This window comes from Hemitrygon akajei, chromosome 1, assembly GCF_048418815.1.
Source record: "Hemitrygon akajei chromosome 1, sHemAka1.3, whole genome shotgun sequence".
NCBI lineage: Eukaryota > Metazoa > Chordata > Chondrichthyes > Myliobatiformes > Dasyatidae > Hemitrygon > Hemitrygon akajei.
The window spans coordinates 189,190,832-189,211,166 of record NC_133124.1 but is presented as its reverse complement, the minus strand read 5'-3'; the positions used below and the strand labels follow the sequence as shown (position 1 = coordinate 189,211,166).

The window sequence follows — 20,335 nt, the reverse complement described above, 5'->3', positions numbered from 1 at the left end:
TGCTCGCTTTGACCGTCAAAACGTGGAGAGACCCTCTCGAACTCCCACAGCCCCAATGACCTTGTGATTTCAGTCTCTGAGGCTGACGTGAGAGCATACCCTTGGAAAGCATCCGGCCCAGATGGGGTACCTGGCTGAGCACTGAAGATCAGTGCTGATCAACTGGCTGGAATGTTCATCGGCAGTCTGAGGTACCCACCTGCTTCAAGCAGTCTTCAAATATACTGGTGCCTAAGAAAAACGTAGTGACCTATCTCAGTGACTATCGCCTAGTGGCACTTACATCCATATAGATGAAGAGTTTTGAGAGGTTGGTGATTAAACATCAACTCCTGCCTGAGAAGCAACTTGAATCTACTCCAATTTGCCTACCAGAGTAATAGGTCTACAGCAGATGCCATCTCATTGGCTCTTCACTCAACCCTGGAACATCTGGACAGCAAAGATGCATACATCAGGTTGCTCTTTATCAACAACAGCTCAGTACTCAATACCATCATCCCCTCAAAACTAATCAATAAGCTTCAAGACCTTGGCATCAATACCTCCTTGTGCAATTGGATCCTGGGTTTCCTCACTTGTGGACCCCAGTCAGTTTCGATTGACTCCTCCATGATCTCCATCAGCACAGGTGCACCACAAGGCCGTGTGCTTAGCCCCTGCTCTACTTGCTTTATGCCTATGACTGTTAGGGTAAGCACAGATCCAATGCCATATTTAAGTTTGTTAACGACATCACTGCCATAGGCCAAATCAAAGGTGGTGATGACTCACCATATTGGAGGGGGATTGAAAATCTGGCTGAGTGGTGTCATAACGACAACTGCTCACTCAACGTCAGCAAGACTGAAGAGCTGATTATCGAGTTCAAGAGGAGGAACCCAAAGGTCCGCCAGCCAGTCCTCATCAGAGGATCAGAGGTGGAGAGGGTCAGGCACTTTAAATTCCCTGGTGTTATTATTTTGGACGACCTGTCCTGGGCCCAGCACATAAGTACCATTATGAAGAAAGCACAGCAATGCTTCTACTTAGGAGTTTGCAAAGATTTGGCATGACATCTAAAACTTTGACAAACTTCTATTGATGTGTGGTGGAGAGTATACTGACTGGCTGCATCACGGCCTGGTATGGAAATGGTATGGTCCTTTAATGGAAAATCCTCCAAAAAGTAGTGGATATGGTCCAGTACAACACGGTTAAAGCCCTCTGCACCATTGAGCACTTCTACACAGAAGAGCTGTCACAGGAAAGCAGCATCCATCATCAGGGACCCCCACCACCCAGGACATGTTCTTTTCTCACTGCTGCCATCAGGAAGAAGGTACAGAAACCTTGGGAATCACAGCCCATGTTCAGGAACAGTTATTACCCCCCAAACATTAGATTTTTGAACAAAAGGGGGTAACTTCATTTGACTTTACTTGCCCCATCACTAAACTGTTCCCACAGCCTGTGGACTCACTTTCAAGGACCCGTCGTCTCATGTTCTCGATATCTATTGCTTATTTATTATTATTGGTTTTTTTTTTGTTTTTTTGCATTTGTGCAGTTTGTTGTCTTTTGCACACGCTGGTTGAACGCCCAATTTGGTGCGGTCACTCAATGATTCTGTTATGGTTATTATTCTATGGATTTATTGAGTAAATGAATCTCAGGGTTGTATATATACTTCAATAATGAATTTACTTTGAACTTTGATTGCAAGTACACGAGTTCTACATTCAGAACTATTTACACATGACTTTACACATTTACACATGCGCCATTCACCTGCCTGTTTAAGGTCCGGAACTAGAATTCCGCGTCACAGTTGTCCGGACGCCTGAGAGGCGGTGACACCGAGCGCGTTGGCGGGGTTTTACTCCACATCCGGCTGGCGTCGGAGCAGGCCGGCATTTCCGTTGGAGCGGTGTTCTGACCGGAAGTACACTCCGCGCCGCGGGGGAGGAGGTGAGGGGTTGTTTACGTCGGGGGCGGGAGGGCCTCAGCCCGAGGATTCCGGGGCCGGGGCGCCGGGCGTTCATCAGCGGGCTCAGGCCGGATCGGTGCCTCCTCATCCAAGGGGGATTGGGTGCGGTGCAGAGGTGGGGTCCTGGAGCAGGACTCCGGGCTACCACCTCCCTCGCCCAACCCTGGATCCGGCTCGGCCGAACGAGAGGCTTTAACGGGCCAGGGATCCGGGGGAAGGGGGCCAGCTTGGGTCCAATGAAGGGTAACGTCAGCGGCGGTCGCAGGAAAATGCACCGTCCGAGAGAGAACTGGAGAAGATGGCATCGCCGTGCATCCGCGTCCAGAAGGGGACAGATTGTGCTGTTTCTCTCCAGAGACGATAACTGGAGTTCGTGCATTCATTGAACAGAAAACAAATCCAGCGTTTCGGCCCATGGTGTTGCACCGACCAATCTAAACCTACTCTATAACACTTACTTTTCTTCCATTTAAAAATTTAAATGTCCCTATTGTATCAACCTCCGCCAGCGCCGTGGCAGTGTATTCTAGACACCCACTACCCTCTGTGTATAAAGATATATACCTCTGACATCCCCCCTAAACTTTCCTCCACTCATCTTAAACGGATGTCCTCTGGTATTGGCCATTGTTGCCTTGGGGGAGTGGGGAAGGGCACTGGCTGTTAACTCTGTCCGTGCCCCTCATCATCTTATGCACCCCTGTCAAGTCGCCTCTCATCCTCCATCACCCCAAAGAGAAAAGCACTAGCTCACTCGACCTCTCCTCCTATAACGTGCCCTGTAATCCAGGCAACAACCTGGTAAATACACTCTGTGCTGTTGCTAAATTTCCCACAGTGATGATTCAGAGGAGATTTATGAGGATGTTGTTCAGAGAAAAGCTCGAGCATTTCTCTTTAGAAATGAGGTAGGCAGAATTGAACACGATGCTCTTAATTGTGGTCTGACCAGAACCTCGCAGCTCTCAATCTCAATCCCCCGACTCGTGAAGGCTGACGCTCCACAATCTGTTTTATTGAATATATCCAGGATTTGTTTAACACAACAGTACCTTAAACAATATGGAGGATGGAAAGCAGGAGATGCGTCAAGAGAAATAACATTTTCTAAATGCATCAAGTCCCTTGACTTAAGTTCTGGAGATCTCACCATACAGTCTGGTCAAATAATACATCAGAAAATGTAGGTTATCAACATACAAAAAGTATATTTAACGTGTTAATTTTCATGTAATGTGACATTTGTAGATTGGCTTATCAGCCTCACTTGCCACTAAGGCATTTTAAGTACAAATGCTGAGATTTGAAAATTCTACATTTTATTTTTGCTGAACTCTATGTTGATTTAAGTAAATCAAGACAACTTCTGTTTTAAAAAAAACCCTGTAAACTGGCTTTTTAAGACCATTCTGTACAGTGATGAGAACAAATTTCTTTACACACAAGATGGTGAATCTTTGAAATTCCATATGACATAGGAGCAGAATTTGGCCCATCAAGTTTCCTCCATCTTTCAATCTTGGCTGATAAATTTTCCCTCTCAACCCAATTCTCCTGTCATCCCTGGAGAGGTAGTTACACCCAAGGTGCAGGACACGGGAAACTGGGTGACAGTCGAGAAGGGGAACGGGGGTAAACAGCCAGTGCAGATTACCCCTGTGTTCATCCTCCTCAACAACAGGAACCCAACAATCACTGAGTGGCTTAGAAGGGAAGTGTAAGGGATCCGGTATATAAGGTGTTGTTCCTCCAACCTTGTCCATTCATCCCCCCCATCCCTTCCCACCGATCTCCCTCCTGGCACTTATCCTTGTAAACGGAACAAGTGCTACACCTGCCCTTACACTTCCTCCCTCACCACCATTCAGGGCCCTAGACAGTCCTTGCAGGTGAGGCGACACTTCACCTGTGAGTTGGCTGGTGGTGTATACTGCGTCCGGTGCTCCCGGTGTGGCCTTTTATATATTGGTGAGACCCGACGCAGACTGGGAGACCGTTTTGCTGTCCGCCAGAGAAAGCAGGATTTCCCAGTGGCCACACATTTTAATTCCACGTCCCATTTCCATTCTGATAATGTCTATCTATGGCCTCCTCTACTGTCAAGATGAAGCCACACTCAGGTTGGAGGAACAGCACCTTATATACCGGCAATGGGTAGCCTCCAACCTGATGGCATGAACATTGACTTCTGTAACTTCCGTTAATGCCCCTCCCCTTCTTACCCCATCCCTGATATATTTAGTTTTTTTTCTCCCTCTGCCCATCACTCTGCCTGTTCTCCATCTCCCTTTGGTGCTCCTCTCCCCCTTTCTTTCTCCCTAGGCCTCCTGTCCCATGATCCTTTCTCTTCTCTAGCTCTGTATCCCTTTTGCCAATCACCTTTCCAGCTCTTAGCTTCATCCCACCCCCTCCGGTCTTCTCCTATCATTTCACATTTTCCCCTCCCCCTCCTACTTTCAAATCTCTTACTATCTTTCCTTTCAGTTAGTCCTGATGAAGGGTCTCGGCCCGAAATGTCGACAGCGCTTCTCCCTATAGATGCTGCCTGGCCTGCTGTGTTCCACCAGCATTTTGTGTTTGTTGCTTGAATTTCCAGCATCTGCAGATTTCCTCGTGTTTGCCTATAATTTCCTGGTTTGTTCTCAGAGCCTTTCTTAAACAGCGGAACAACATTGGCTATCCTCAATCTTCCAAAATGTCACCCGATTTAAATATTTCTGCTAGGGCTCTTGAATCTACTGCACTTGCCTCTCACAGGGTCCGAGGGAACACCTTATCAGGCACTGGGGATTTGTCCACCCCAATTTGCCCCAAGCCAGCAAGCACCTTCTCCGCTGTAATCAGTATCAGGTCCATGACTTTGCAGTTGCTTTGCCTCACTTCTATATGCTGTGTCTGTCTCCCCAGTAAATACAGATGCAAAAAAAATTTAAGATCTCCCCATCTCTTTTAGCTCCACAAATGATTACCATTCTGATCTTCCAGAGGGCCAATTTTGTCCCTTGCAATCCCTTTGCTCTTAATGTCTGTAGAAGCCCTTAAGAATCTGCTATAGCAATCTCATGCCTCTTTTAACCCTCCTGATTTCTTTAAGTGTTCTCTTGTATTTCTTGTACTCCAAGTTGTTCCTACCTGCCTATAGCTGCTATGCATCTCCTTTTTCTCTTAACTCAGATCTCAGTACCTCTTGAAAACCAAGGTTCCCTGAACCTGTTATCTTTACCTTTTCATCTGACAGGCACATACAAACTTTGTACTCTCAAAATTTCACCTCTGAATGTCTCCCACTTACCAAATACACCTTTGCCAGAAAACAGCCTGTCCCAATCCACACTTGTCAGATCCATGAAAATGAGCCTTTCTCCAATTTAGAATCCCAACTGGCAGACCAGACCTATCCTTTTCTATTACTATCTTGAAACTAATGGTATGGTGGTCACTAGATGCGAAGTGTTCCCCTACACAAACTTCTGTCCCCTGCCCTGTCTCATTCCCTAAAAGCAGATCAAGTATTGCACACTCTCTCATTGGGACATCTACGTACTGATGAAGGAAACTTTCCTGAGCACATTTGACAAGCTGTACCCCATCTAGTCTTTTTACAGTATGGGGAGTCCCAGTCAATATGTGGAAAGTTTAAAATCACCTACTATCAGAATCTCATGTTTCTTACAACAGTCTGCAATCTCTCTACAAACTTGTTCCTCTAAATCTGGCGGACTGTTAGGTGGTCTGTAATACAGCCCCGTTAATGTGGTCATACCTTTCTTCTTCCTCAGTTCCACCCATAAAGCCTCGCTAGATGAGTTCTCCAGTCTGTCCTGACTGAGCACTGCCATGGCTTTTTTTGCTGACTAGTAATGCCACCCCTCCCCATTTAATCACACCCGCTGTATCATGTCTAAAATAATGGAACCCTGGAATATTGAGCTGCCAGTCCTGCAAGTCTCATTAATGGCTGTTCCATATTTCCAAGTGTTGATCTGTGCACTGAGCTCATCTGCCTTTCCCACAAAACTTATTGCAATGAAGTATACGTAGCTCAGAACATCAGTCACACCGTGCTCAACCTTTTGCTTCCTGACTTTGTCTGAGGTCCGAACATCTGTCTCCACAGTCTCTCCACTATCTGTTCTGGCACTTGGGTTCCCATTCCTCTACAACTCTAGTTTAACCCAACCCCCCCCCCTCCCCCATGCAGCACCAGCAAACCTTCCCACTAGGATATTAGTCCCCCTCCATGTGCAAACCATCTCTTCTGTACAGGGGCTACCTCCTTTGGAAGAGAGCTTAATCCAAAAATCTGATGCCCTCCCTCCTGTACCAACTGCTTAGCCACGTGTTAAACTGTATGATCTTCCTAGTTCTGGCTTTGTTAGCATGTGGCACGGGTAACAATCCTGAGATCACAACCCTGGAGGTTCTGTCCTTTAACTCAGCACCTAACTCCCTGAACTCACTTTGCTGTACCTCGTCCCTCTTCCTGCGAATGTCATCAGTACCTATATGGACCACGACCTCTGGCTGCGCACCCTCCCACTTAAGAATGCTGAGGACTCGATATGAGATGTCCTGGACCCTGGCATCCAGAGGGTATTAGTGATTCTCGGCTATAGATTCTCAGCGGTTCTCCCTATAGATGCTGCCAGGAAATTATAGGCCAGTGAGCCTGACATAAGTAGTGGGAAAGTCATTGGAAGGTATTCTGCGGGACCAAATATATGAGTATTTGCATACATACGGACTGATTAGGGATAGTGAGCATGGCTTTGTGAGTGTTACTTATGCCTAACCAACCTTACAGAGTTTTTTTGAGGATGTTACCTGGAAAGTGGATGAAGGCAAGGCAGTGAATGTTGTCTACATGGACTTTAGCACCACATTTGACAAGATCCTGCATGGGACATTGGTCAAGAAGGTTCCGTCTCTCGGCATTCAAGATGAGGTCATAATTTGGATTGGACGTTGGCCCTGTGGGAACGGTAGTAGATGGTTGCCTCTCTGACTGGAGGTCTGTGCCACAAGAATTGATGCTGACTCCATTGTTGTTTGTCTTCTATATAACAATCTTTTAAGATAATTTTGTTAACTGGATCGGCAAATTTGTGTATGATACCAAGATTGGGGATGTAGTGGATAGTGAGGAAGACTATCAGAGCTTGCAGAGGGATCTAGCTTAATGCAGTCAAGTGTGAAGTGTTGCACTTTGGGAGGACCAACCAGAGTAGGTCTTACACAGTGAGGAGTGCGGTGGAACAAAGGGATCTGGGTCCATAATTCATTCAACATGACATTACAGGTAGATAGGTTGTAAAGGAAGCTTTTGGCACTTTGACCTTCAAAAATCAATGTATTGAGTACAGGAGTTGAGATGTTAAGTTGATGTTGGTGATGCCTGTTTTGGAGTATTGTGTGCAGTTTTGGTCACCTACCTACAGGAAAGATGTAAACAAGGTTGAAAGTATATAGAGAAGATTTACAAGGATGTTGCTGAGACTGGTTGATCTGAGTTATAAGGAAAGTTTAGAACTTTCTTCCTTAGAATGTAGAAGATTCATGGGGAGAGTTGACAGAGGAATACACAATTATGAGTGGTATAGATAGGGTAAATGCAAGCAGGCTTTTCCCACTGAAGCTGGGTGAGCGTGGAACAAGCTGCCAGCACAAGTGATGGATGCAATTTTGTTTTCATCCTCTAAGAGAAGTTGGATAGCTTCGTGGATGGAGGGCTATGGTCTGGTGCAGGTCAATGGGCCTGATTCTGTGCTGTAGTTTTATATGACTCCCTGGAACCTTTGACACCCTTGTTAATCAAGATGCCCGCTGGCTAAAGAAATCCCTCCTCATCTCTATTCTAAAGGGATGTCCTATTCTGAGGTGATGCCTACTGGTCAGAGACTCTCCCACTAATGGAAACATACACTCTATTTCAACCTTTGAATATTCGGTACATTTCAATGAGATTCCCCCTTCATTCTAAACTCCAGCAAGAACAGGCCCAGAGGCAATAAATGTTAACCCTTTCATTTCTGGGATCATTATTGTGAACCTCTGTTGGACTCTTCACAATGCCAGCTCATCATTCCTTGGGTATGGGAGGCAAAACTGCTCAGAGTACTCCAACTCTGGTCTGACCAGTGCCTTATAAAGTCTCAACATCACATTCTTGCTTTAAAGTTCTTGTCGTCTTGAATGCTAACATTATACTTGCCTTCCTTACCACTGACTCAACCTGCAAGTTAACCTTTAGGAAATCCTTTACAAGGACTCACAAGCCCCTTTGCAGCTCCAATTTTTGAATTTGCTCCAGTTCAGAAAATATTTTGACTTTACTGCTTCCAAAATACATTTACCTACACTGCATTCCATCTGCCACTTCTTTGCCCATACGCCTAAGTCCTTCTGCAGACTCCCTGCTTCCTCAACACTACCTTTCCCGCCACCTGTCTTTGTATCATCCTCAAACTTCGCCACAAAGCCATCAATTCCATCATCTATATCATGAAAAGTGGTGGATCCAACACTGACCCCTGTGGAACTCTACTAGTCACCAGTAGCCAACCAGAAGAGGATTTCCTCACTTTGCAGTTCAGTCAGCCAATCTGTCTATGCTAGCATCTTTCCTGCAATATCAGGGTCTTTTAGCAGCCTTATGTGTGGCACCTTGTCAAAGGCCTTCTGAAAATCCAAGTAAATAGCATCTATTGACTCTCCTTTGTCTATCCTGCCTGCTAGTTCCTCAAAGAATTCCAACGGATTTAGAACCATAGAACAGTACACACAGAAACAGGCCTTTTGGCCCTTCTTGGCTGTGCTGGACCATTTTTCTGCCTAGTCCCACTGACCTGCAATATCCCTCCATACACCTCTCATCCGTGTACCTGTCCAAGTTTTTTTTAAATGTTAAAAGTGAGCCCGCATTTACCACTTCATCTGGCAGCTCATTCCACACTCCCACCACTCTCTGTGTGAAGAAGCCCCCCCCCCCCAATGTTCCCTTTAAACTTTTCCCCCTTAACCCATGTCCTCTGGTTTTTTTTCTGGATTTGTGAGACAATGTTTCCTCTTAAGGAAACCATGCCAGCTTTGGCCTATTTTATTGTGTGCCTCCAAGTACCCCAAAACCTTATCCTTAATAGTGATCTTGCCAACCATTGAAGTCAGGCTAATTGGCCAAAATTTTCTGTGTTTTGCCTCCCTCCCTTCTTAAAGAATGGAGCATTTGGAATTTTCCAGTCCTCTGGAACCATTCCAGAATCTAGTGATTCTTGAATGATCACTACTAATGCCTCCACAATCTCTTGAACTACCTCTTTCAGAATTCTGGGTCTGTAGAAGAATGCAGGGGGGGGATCTCATTGAAACCTACCGAACGTTATAAGGACTAGAAGGTGTGGATGTGGAGAGGATGTTTCCTATGATGGGGGTATCCAGAACTAGAGGGCAGAGCCTCAAAATTGAGGGGTGTCTCTTTAGACCAGAGGATTTTGTTTTAGCCAGAGAGTAGTGAATCTGTGGAATGCTCTACCACAGACTGCAGTGGAAGCCAAGTCCGTGCATATATTTAAGGCGGAAGTTGATAGTTTTCTGATCAGGCAGGGCATCAAAGGGTATGGTGTATGGGTTTGAGTGGGATCCGGGATCAGCCGTGATAGAATGGTTGAACAGACTCAATGGGCTGAATGGCCTAATTCTGCTTCTATGTCTTATGGTCTGTTACCCCAACTGGTCCGCATGATGTCTCCCTTCAGACAATTTACTACTCAGAAGGCAAACATCAGGAAATTTGCAGCAACACACACAAAATGCTGGTAGAACAGCAGGCTAGGCAGCATCGATAGGGAGAAGTGCTGTCGACGTTTCGGGCCGAGACCCTTCGTCAGGACTAACCGAAAGGAAAGATAGTAAGACCTAAAGCGGGTCTGGGTCAAAATATGATTGAAAAGTTGAAGGGCCGAAGGAATTATAGATGGGGAGCAGCGAGAGAGGGTTTCACTGAACTCCTGTCGAAGAGAAGATTTAAACTTCTTCAGTGTAGGCATCACTGGCAGAGGCTTCACAGTAGTGAGTTTAAAGAGCAAACTCGAGGAAATCTGCAGATGCTGGAAATTCAAACAACAACACACACAAAATGCTGGTAGAACACAGCACCTGAACAACTGAAAATCTAAGGGGCGATAAAGGATCAGTTGTGGATAATGTGAAGGATTTGCTTTTACATGCTGATCCGCTCTGGCTTCTCAACAATTACTGTCAAAGTGAAACTGTGAGTATTGTTCAAATGTATGTGGACCTGACGATGCTTTCTCCCTATAGATGCTGCCTAGCCTGCTGTGTTCTACCAGCATTTTGTGTGTGTTACACAAGGCCTGTTATAATTCGATACACAAAAGAGCTGTTGTGGCTTGTTTGTTTAGTATATAGGAGATTGAGAGGTGTTTAAATCTTAAGGATTTCTAAAGGATATGGGTTATACAGAAAGGTGCTGTCAAGGTAGAAGATGAGTCGTGATCCTATCCAAGGGTGGAGCAGGGGCCAAATGGTCTCTTAGTTCTATTTGTTTTTCAGTGATCTATTCATCTAAAATAGTGTCTGTAAACACTTTGATAAACCGCTACATTTTGCAGAGTTGTTCAGCCGATAAATTGAGACATTGCTGTAATTGTATCCTTGTACTGTGTCCTCTCCTCGTTACACTGCATCGGCCACAAAAACAGAATCATGTTTTCTTTTTCCCAGATTAAATATGAGTTTCTGATTCCAACTCAAAAGAAGATAACATGGAAGATCCTTCAGAAATCATTCAGAAACTGCAACTTGCAGGCAAAAACAGGACCGAACAAGAGGAGTATTACCAAGTTATGAAAGTCCCTATTGGGGAGGTTCTGAAAAAGATTCTGGAGGACTTGTCAACTGAAAATCTAAGGGGCGATAAAGGATCAGTTGTGGATAATGTGAAGGATTTGCTTTTACATGCTGATCCGCTCTGGCTTCTCAACAATTACTGTCAAAGTGAAACTGTGAGTATTGTTCAAATGTACGTGGACCTGACGGTGCTTTTGACCCAGTACTCAGCGTTGCCACAGTGTGAGTCCGACGTCGGGGAGCTGCCTGACAGTGCCTATTGCACAGTCCCTGGGAGGGCCCACAGCGTGGCAGAGGTATTTCAGATTCTCCTCAGTAAACTGTCAGTAAGGCCGGTGCAAGTGACGTCCAGCTCTGCTGCCGGAATTCCACCCAGCTCTGTTTTGAATGGCATCTCCCCACATCTGGTCATTTTCTGCGCCACACACTGCCAAGAGATGCCATGGACCAACGCAGCATCTCGGCTGGCTGCAGACGAGCTGCTGGCCGCCACAGTGCAGGCATCCAGGTGCAAGACTCTTGTGGAATTCCTGTGTGGGTCACAGGAGGAAGGCGGGGGAGCTCTGGGTGCTGTGCTACATCTGATGAAGCCACAAATGAGCAAGTGAGTCCATTTTACATACCTCAGCGAGTGGTCAGCGGTCTCTAATAAACTTTGTAACTGCTCTCAGCTGGTAGGTAATTCACCCATCTACAGGTAGTTGCCAGCAAGGTGAGAGATTCCATGTTGTATCTCCGAGCTTGTACTGCTGGCAGGAACTGCACACACCCCTCTTTCCCAGCTGCTGGATCTCACCTACGGGTGTGTCATGTCACTGCACTCTTCTTTGCTTTTTTTTCATTTTTTTTAACAGAGTGCTAGTAACTGTTTTGTGTGTGTGCAAATCTCTACAGAAACACCTGGAAGTTGAATCCAGCCACAAAACACGTATTTCGGTGGCTGCTGCAGAGGGTGAGGAGGCCTTGGCTGGCTGAGCACCTGGACACAGTGCTGCCACCGTCCCTCCTCTTCTCAGACGACTACAGGACAGAGAATAAGATTCTGGGTGTGAGGTGTCTCCAGCACGTCATTGACAATGTGGTACGTGGAGGCCAGAGAGTGGGGCTGGAATGGGAATTGCGGGAAGGGGTGGGGGACATTGCAGAGGAGTCTGAGGAAAAAGAAACTCTGTAAAGGTGAAACATGGCAGCATCAAGTGCCACACTGTCTTCCAGGTATTAAACTGAAGCTCCTGTCAGCCTGTTCTCTGAACGAATCTGGTAATGATTCATACAGCAGAGTTCTACTCGTATTCCTGCCAGAGTTTGTGGGACCTTCTGCAAACTCTTTATCTGCATTGCAGTGACTGCAATTGGATGTGGAGCATTGGATTGTATTAAAATGCTTCACAAATGTGTTATTTTAAACCTAACTGAAGGATTGCCTCTTACTTCAACATTGATATTCAAATCACCTACTTGCTGTCTAACATTAAATGAGAAATGCAATTGGCTTACACTTGGTTGGATAAGGTGGCTAGTTGTTCTAATGCACAGTAAACATGAATTTCTACAGGAGAGAGAGAGGGACTGTCGATTCGATTAAAATGGACATTGTTGGCCCCTGTAGCTTTCTTGCTCGTATTTCATTCTATTTTGAAAGTGTGTCTGTGTACCTAACATTTTTGTGTTCTCTTTCAGCCTGCTGCGGAGCTCTTGCAGTATAACCGAGCACAGGTCGTGTACCATGCTCTCTTCACTCACCTGTACACTCCTGAAGCCTCACTCATTCAGGTGAATAAAGTCCCTCCTGAACACTATCCCTCTTGTAATGGCCTGAACAGGACATTTGTTCAACTTGGCCTGTCCTACTTCTCAAGAAAAATGATTGCATCAGACCCATTTCCCCCTGTAGTCCATTCTCCTTCTTCTGTCTATCAACTCCCAATTTTTCTCTCTCGCCACTTAGCTGCACTCAGGAGTGATTTGCAGTGACTGATTAACCTAAGGTCTTCAATGTGGGAGGAAGCTAGAGCATCCAGGGAAACCCAGGAGGTCACAAGCGCCACTTAAGACAGCGGTATCAGGATCGATTCCAGGTCTCTGAGCGCTATTTGTGGCATCACCTTCACATTAACATAGCAGCCTCATGAATTGCAAGCTCCTATAATATCCAGATACAAAAACTATTTTGAAGGCCATTTTACCCATCGAGTCAATGCTAGCTCTCAGAGCAATCCAATCAATCTATTATTCCCACTTTTTTTTTAAACCCATCTCGTATCTTTCAAAAATGCTCATCAAGTCTGCCCCTATTCTACCACACATTTACTCCAGTGATAATTTATTGTAATTCCCCTACCAACTAGCAGGTCTTTGGGACATAGCAGGAAACACATGCAGCCATGGGCAAACCCACACACTGATCAGGACTGACTGTGTCAACAGAACTTGGGGCAGTACCCCTGTCTCTTGTATCACTTCACCCCTCATTGTGCCTGTGTACTTGTGATTGTTTACCTACAGTGTTTGTTAGGCAGAGTAACTGAAAGTGGAGTCTTACCTGTTTTAGCAGTCCATCTAATTAGTTGCCATTCTTTTAGGTACATCTGCTCATTAATGTGAGTTTCTCATCAGCCAATCACATTCAAAGAAAATTTACTATCAAAGTATGTATATGTCACTATATACAAGATTCATTTTCTTGTGGGCATACTCAGTAAATACAAAAAAACGATAGAATCAATGAAAAAACACACAAGACAGACCCTAATGAGCAAAATGGTTCCCAGGAGTACACGCTTGACAAATTGAGAGATTGGACTCTTGCAGAACTCAGCAGAGTTTAGAACCAGTGGTCACAATCTCAAGAAGCTTATCATTTTGGACAGATAAGATTTTTTTTCAGGAGGATGATGGAAGAAAATGAAGTGCAGGTAAATTGGCAGTTGTCTTGATAAATGGCAGGGAAGCCAGGCAGGGTCACTGAGAATGAACTAATAGCTCAATTGGCAGGAGTAGACTAGCCTAGCTGATAGCTCCTAAAATAAACCCAAATCTGATCTGACCTTCCTGTATGCAATGCGTTTCAACAACACATTCCCCACCTCTTGTCCAAATTCAGACCTCCTGCATGAAAACGTAGCAACCTAGAACCTTAATTCTGCTTCTCTGTCGAAATTCCAGCATTTCCTCGTTTTTCATTGGAGCTTGTACATCAACCTCGACAATTCTTACCCCCTCACCCCCACCCAGAGAGTATGAGGTGAACCATAACTAATCCCTTCTCTGTTTTAGACTGTGCTATCCTGTTTACTCGACCTTCTCCCAGTCATAGAGAAGCCACACGTCACCCGAGGACAACAGAGAGCAAATCACTATGACAAAGTATTCTGCCTGATACTTAGCCATATGGAGGTTGAAGACAAGATCCCCCTTCGAAGAGTATATGCCAAGCACCTGCCTGTCTTCATTGAAAGGTCAGACTGCTGTTTATTGTCAAAATTAGCATTTGGGTTCAGTGTTCCCTCCGATTTGTAATGACCAGTATGCGCAAAAAATTCAAGTTTGTTGTTTATTGTTTAAAAGAAATCAAATTATACACATCAATGTGTATTAAATGAACTAGTTCTTTTGGATTTCACGCCCTTTGCTTCTTTGGAATTCGACATAGTGAATCAATAATTTCTTCATTAAATCAGTATAAATAAGCCAGTTCTAAAATCTGCAGAGTAATCATCACGGACTCTGTGTTATCAACACCGTCCACATCCGAAACCGGAAAGGGGAATGTGACTGTTTACGGTTGTGAAATACACTTAACATGCCAGAGGCAACCTTTTGTGCGCAGTTTAAATTCCTCTGTGCGCTAGTAGGAGGATGTGTGCAAGCGAGAGGGAACATTGTTTGGGTTGCAGACTCTGTGGAGTCAGTTGCATCGATATGGAAACTCACCTGTTCCCAGCCCAGACCCTGATTACCAGAAGCTTCATAGATTTCTCAGTGTGATTCTGACCGGTGGACATCTGAGGCTTCATACAACACTTTTACTTTTGTGATCTTATTGCAAAATGCAGGCTTTTGCTGGTAAATGGAGAAACTAGAAAGCTGGGCTCATCCCTCAACAAAACGGCCACTACAAAAACTGTTCCAAATCTAAAAGCAGCAATCCTGTTTGAAATTGCCACTTGACAGAAGTGGCCTGGAAACTGATCACATTTTTATATGATTATCGTTTTTTTATTGTGTACATTTATACAGATACTTTGTTTTATCTGGAGCCAATCTTGGATCACAGACAGAAAATCGCTGGATGAAAAGGGCTGTGTACATATGGAATGCAGACACCTCTTGCTATCTCCATCACTCTATGAAATGAGACCAACAGGATATGCATCACTAAACCCTGATTTGCTTTTGTTGCCAGGCTCGGTATTCTGGTTGTTCGGCATTTGAAACGGTTACAGAGGGTGATTCTTGGATATCTGGAGGTGTACGATGGACCTGAGGAAACAGCAAGGCTCTGTGTTCTGCAGGCATTCCAGAACATGATCCAACAGGCTTGGCCCAGGTACCACTAAACTAAGGAGAATCCACAACATTAGGGTAGATTTGAGACTGTTAATTTTCACCAATCTTTCTGGGGTTTTTTGTTATTCAACAGGATGTCCATGAGGCTGGAAGTTTTGCTTAAATCCTTACTTAAATTCATATATGACGTGGCAACTGATCAGAGCCCAACACCACCCCGGGTGAGGGAGGAGCTGTTACACGATGCCACCCAATGCTTGATTCTGCTCAATCGCTGTTGTGAACGCAAAGTGACGGTAAGCCTGTGCCCACTGATCACCCAGCACTTGGGAGGCGGCAGGGTGGAGTCTTAACTAAAATTTCCTGAACTAATGCTTCAAAACATTAACTGTCATCCCTTCTGCACTCAGCTGTACCTCAGTTGGACCGTTCTGTCTGATTCAGACAGTTGCAGTCGAAGTCTGGGCACCAAAATTAAGTTAGATACCGCAGCAGAATACCTGGGGGAAGTGCTGTCTTTCAAAATCAGAATTTTGTGAAGTGTATTTTGCAACAGTACAGTGCAAAGGCAATTTACAAAATAGTACAAAAACAGGAATAATGAGGTGGTGTTCAGAAATCTTTAAATAATGTCCATCAGCCCCCTCGGGTGAATGTAAAAGAAGCTGACAAGGTTCTTGTCACACAGTAGGCTTATTCAGAAAGTCAGAAGGCATGGAATCCAGGGAAGTTTGGCCAGGTGTTCAGAATTGGCTTGCCTGCAGAAGGCAGAGGGTCATGGTGGAGGGAGTACATTCAGATTGGAGGGTTGTGACTAGTGATGTCCCACAAGGATCGGTTCTGGGACCTCCACTTTTCGTGATTTTTATTAATGATCTGGATGTGGAGGTAGAAGGGTGGGTTGACAAGTTTGCAGAAGACACAAAGGTTGGTGTTAGAGCAACACGTACAACAAGCTGGAGGAACTCAGCAGGTCAGGCAGCATCCATGGAAACGAGCAGTCAACATTTCGGGCCAAGACCCTTCGTCAGGACTGAAGAGGGAGGGGGCAGGGGGCCTATAAAGAAGGCGGGGGGGAGGATGGGAAGGAGAAGGCTGGTGGATGTCAGGTTAAAAACCAGTAAGAGGAAAGATCAGGGGGTGGGGGAGGGGAAGCAGGGAGGGGATAGGCAGGAAAAGTGAAAAAGTAATGTAAGGGGAAAGCACTGTGTAGTAGAAGGCGGCAGAATCATGAGAGAGGTGATAGGCAGCTGGAGGAGGAGGCAATGAAACTGGGATGGGGGAAGAGAGAGGGAATTACCGGAAGTTGGAGAATTCAATGTTCATGCCAAGGGGCTGGAGACTACCCAGACGGTATATGAGGTGTTGCTCCTCCAACCTGAGTTTGGCCTCATCATGGCAGTAGAGAAGGCCATGTATGGACATATCTGAATGGGAATGTGAAACAGATTTGAAGTGGGTGGCAACCGGGAGATCCCATCTGTTGTGGCGGACGGAGCGGAGGTGCTCGACAAAGCGGTCCCCCAATCTGCGTTGGGTCTTGCCAATGTAGATGAGGCCGCACTGGATGCAATAGATGACCCCAGCAGACTCACAAGTGAAGTGCTGCCTCACCTGGAAGGACTGTTTGGGGCCCTGAATGGTGGTAAGAGAGGAGGTGTAGCAATTACACTTGCAGGGATAAGTGCCAGGTGGGAGATCCGTGGGGAGGGACATGCGGAATAGGGAGTTGCGGAAGGAACAATCCCTGCGGAAAGAGGGGAAGATGTCCTTAGTGGTGGGGTCCTGTTGAAGGTGGCAGAAGTTGCGGAGGATAATATGCTGGATCTGGAGGCTGGTGAGGACAAGGGGAACTCGGTCCCTGTTGTGTTGACAGGAGGCTGGGGTGAGGGCCGAAGTGCAGGAAATGGAGGAGATGCGGGTGAGGGCATCATTGATATCGGCAGAAGGGAAACCACGATCCTTAAAGAAAGAGGACATTTGAGATGTCCTTGAATGGAAAGTCTCATCCTGGGAGCAGGTGCAGCGGAGATGTTGGAACTCGGAATAGGGAATAACATTTTTGCATTTGGCAGGGTGGGAAGAGGTATAGTCGAGGTAGTTATGAGAGTCAGTGGGTTTATAAAAGTATGTCTCCAGAGATGGAGACCGAGATCAAAAAAGGGGAGAGAAATGTCCAAGATAGACCAAGAGAATTTAAGGGCTGGGTGGAAGGTTGGTGGTGTTGTGGATGGTGTAGAGGATTGTCGAAGATTTCAGAGAGACATTGATATGATGCAGAAGTGGTCTGAGAAGTGGCAGATGGAGTTCAAATCAGAGAAGTGTGAGGTGGTAGTGTGGAGGAGCAGAGGGATCTGGGGTTACATGTGCACTGATCCCCCAAAGTTGCCTCACAGGTAGATAGGGTAGTTAAGAAAGCTTATGGGGTGTTAGCTTTCATAAGTCGAGCGATAGAGTTTGAGTCGCGAGGTAATGATGCAGCTCTATAAAACTCTGGTTAGGCCACACTTGGAGTACTGTGTCCAGTTCTGGTCACCTCACTATATGAAGGATGTGGAAGCATTGGAAAGGGTACAGAGATTTACCAGATGATGCCTGATTTAGAGAGTATGGATTATGATCAGAGATTAAGGGAGCTAGGGCTTTACTCTCTGGAGAGGAGGATGATGAGAGGAGACAAGATATTAAGAGGAATAGATAAGAGTGGACAGCCAGCGTCTCTTCCCCAGGGCACCACTGCTCAATACAAGAGGACATGGCTTTAAGGTAAGGGGTGGAAAGTTCAAAGGGGATATTAGAGGAAGGTTTTTTTACTCAGAGAGTGGTTGGTGTGTGGAATGCACTGCCTGAGTCAGTGGTGGAGGCAGATACACTAGTGAAATTTAAGAGACTTACTAGACAGGTATATGGAGGAATTTAAGGTGGGGAGGCAGGGTTTAAGGGTTGGCACAACATTGTGGGCCCAAGGGCCTGTACTGTGCTGTACATAGAATACTATGTTATAAGTTCATGACATCACAAATGCAGTTTTTTAAAATTACAACATTGACAAAACCACTTCTCAGAAATGAACTTTTTTTTACCAGATACATTTTTATTCAAAGATAATTACTGTATTAGCAAAATACTTTAAAATTGAAATAACTGCATTGGATTCAGAGCCAGGGGTTTCGTTTGCTGATTGTGCCTTTGTAACAATTACCAACAAAACTCTGCAATCCTTAGTTTCCACTTTAGAGGCCAATGGAAACTGTGCTAGAGCTGTCAGTTCGCCCATGAAATCCAAAGCAGGTTTTAAGAAAGCTTAGATCAAAGTTCTTACACACAAAGGATAGCTAAGATACTATTTGATTTCACCAGGCAACCTGTACCTGAGCCATTGCCGCAGGGATAATGGTCCTTTATCTCATTTGTGCTCTTCAGGTTCTCCTGGAAGGAGTGCGGCAGAATTGTGAAAACGTGACCGTGCTGGAGTGTCTGCAGCGGGTTCAGCAAGACATGTAACAAGTGTTGCAAATGTATCTGTACAGGACTGTAATAAACAGGCAAAACTTTGTGGTCATTGTCCAGCTCCTTTCAGATACTGGAATTTACCCTGCAATGGTCACTATGGATGGTTTGTATTCACTCACTTCTGCTCAGGAAACCTTGGCTCAGTGTCAGCACTCATTCTCAAATGACATTACAGGGTAGCGTACAAAAACTTCCACACTCGGCTACTAAAACAGGTGACTTGGCCAAATGGGTAAAAGCTTTTGCAAGTCATTCCAGAACTTAATTAGGCAGATAAAGGCATGACCAACAAAAGGGTAGAGCAAACAGGAGTGCGGAGATCTCGGCATTCGAAGGGCTGTGGTTTTCAGCCAAACTGCTGAGAAACTCCAGCGTGAATATTTGTGGAACCATAAGACAGTCTCTTCAGGCTCTGTGCTTGGAAAGCATTGTTAATTCATGGAAGAACATCAATGCTGAATACTGAAAAAGTTTCCTACCTCCCAATGTAATTGCACTACATAAGAAATAGCAGTAGGAGGCCATTGGGCCTGTCGAGCCTGGTCCGCCATTCAATAAGATCATGGCTGATCTGACCATGGACTCATCTCCACCTTCCCATAACCCTTAATTCCCCTATTATTCAAAAATCTATCCAGCCTTGTCTGAAATATATTTACTGAGGTAGATGCCACTGCTTCACTGGGCAAAAAATTCTGCAGATGCACCACTCTTCGGGAAAAGCAGTTCTTCCTCATCTCCATCCTAAATTTACACTCTCCCCCCCCCCCCCCCCAAAAAGCTTCAGGTTATGTCCCCCATTTCTAGTCTCACCTACATGTGGAAACAACTTCCCTGCCTCTATCTTATCTAACCCTTTCATAAGTTTCTATAAGATCTCCTCTTTCTTCTGAATTTTAGCAAATACAGTTCCAGACGACTCAATCTCTCCTCAGTCTAACCCCCCCCCCCCCCCCCCATCTCTGGAATCAACCTGGTGAACCTCCTCTGCACCGCCTCCAAAGCCAATATATCCTTCCTCAAGAACTGTAAGCAATACTCCAAGTGTGGCCTCACCAGTACCCTGTATAGTTGCAGCATAACCTCCCTGATCTTAAATTCACTCCCTCTAGCAATGAAAGTCAACATTCCATTTGCCGTCTTGATAGCCTGCTGCACCTGCAAACCAACCTTTTGCAATTCGTGCACAAGCGCTCCCAAGCATGGTACCTCTGGGGGGGGGGGGACGACAGCCTCACAGCTTCCAATATCAGAAAGCTATTCTGAGAGCATTAGCAGGATAGTCAGAGAAAATGTTCCAACACCACACTAACTGTGCACATGCAAATATAACTATCCAAACAACTACTTAAACGTCAATTTAATTGCCAAGGTCCATATCATCAACATCTGGGGCAAACACTCAACTGGTCAGTATACTGCAGCGTGTAACTCGTACATCTCTACCATCTGAACACCTTGCCATTAACTACAAGTCAG

The 20,335-nt window shown here is 45.4% G+C and overlaps 1 protein-coding gene across 2 annotated transcripts; it reads left to right on the top strand.

Moving 5' to 3' along the window:
- Window positions 1-1,802: 1,802 nt before the first annotated feature.
- On the top strand, window positions 1,803-18,898 carry tti2 (TELO2 interacting protein 2). Of its 2 annotated transcripts, none has more exons than XM_073057162.1 (8): window positions 1,803-1,950; window positions 10,709-11,438; window positions 11,729-11,915; window positions 12,515-12,607; window positions 14,111-14,292; window positions 15,240-15,383; window positions 15,477-15,639; window positions 18,767-18,898. In XM_073057162.1, exons 2-8 carry the CDS (start codon window positions 10,750-10,752, stop codon window positions 18,845-18,847), a joined length of 1,539 nt encoding a protein of 512 aa, XP_072913263.1. In that variant the 5' UTR covers window positions 1,803-1,950; window positions 10,709-10,749; the 3' UTR covers window positions 18,848-18,898. The 2 variants fall into 2 exon arrangements, with proteins under 2 accessions (XP_072913263.1, XP_072913272.1); XM_073057171.1 differs by lacking the exon at window positions 1,803-1,950 and adding an exon at window positions 2,002-3,152.
- Window positions 18,899-20,335: the final 1,437 nt, after the last annotated feature.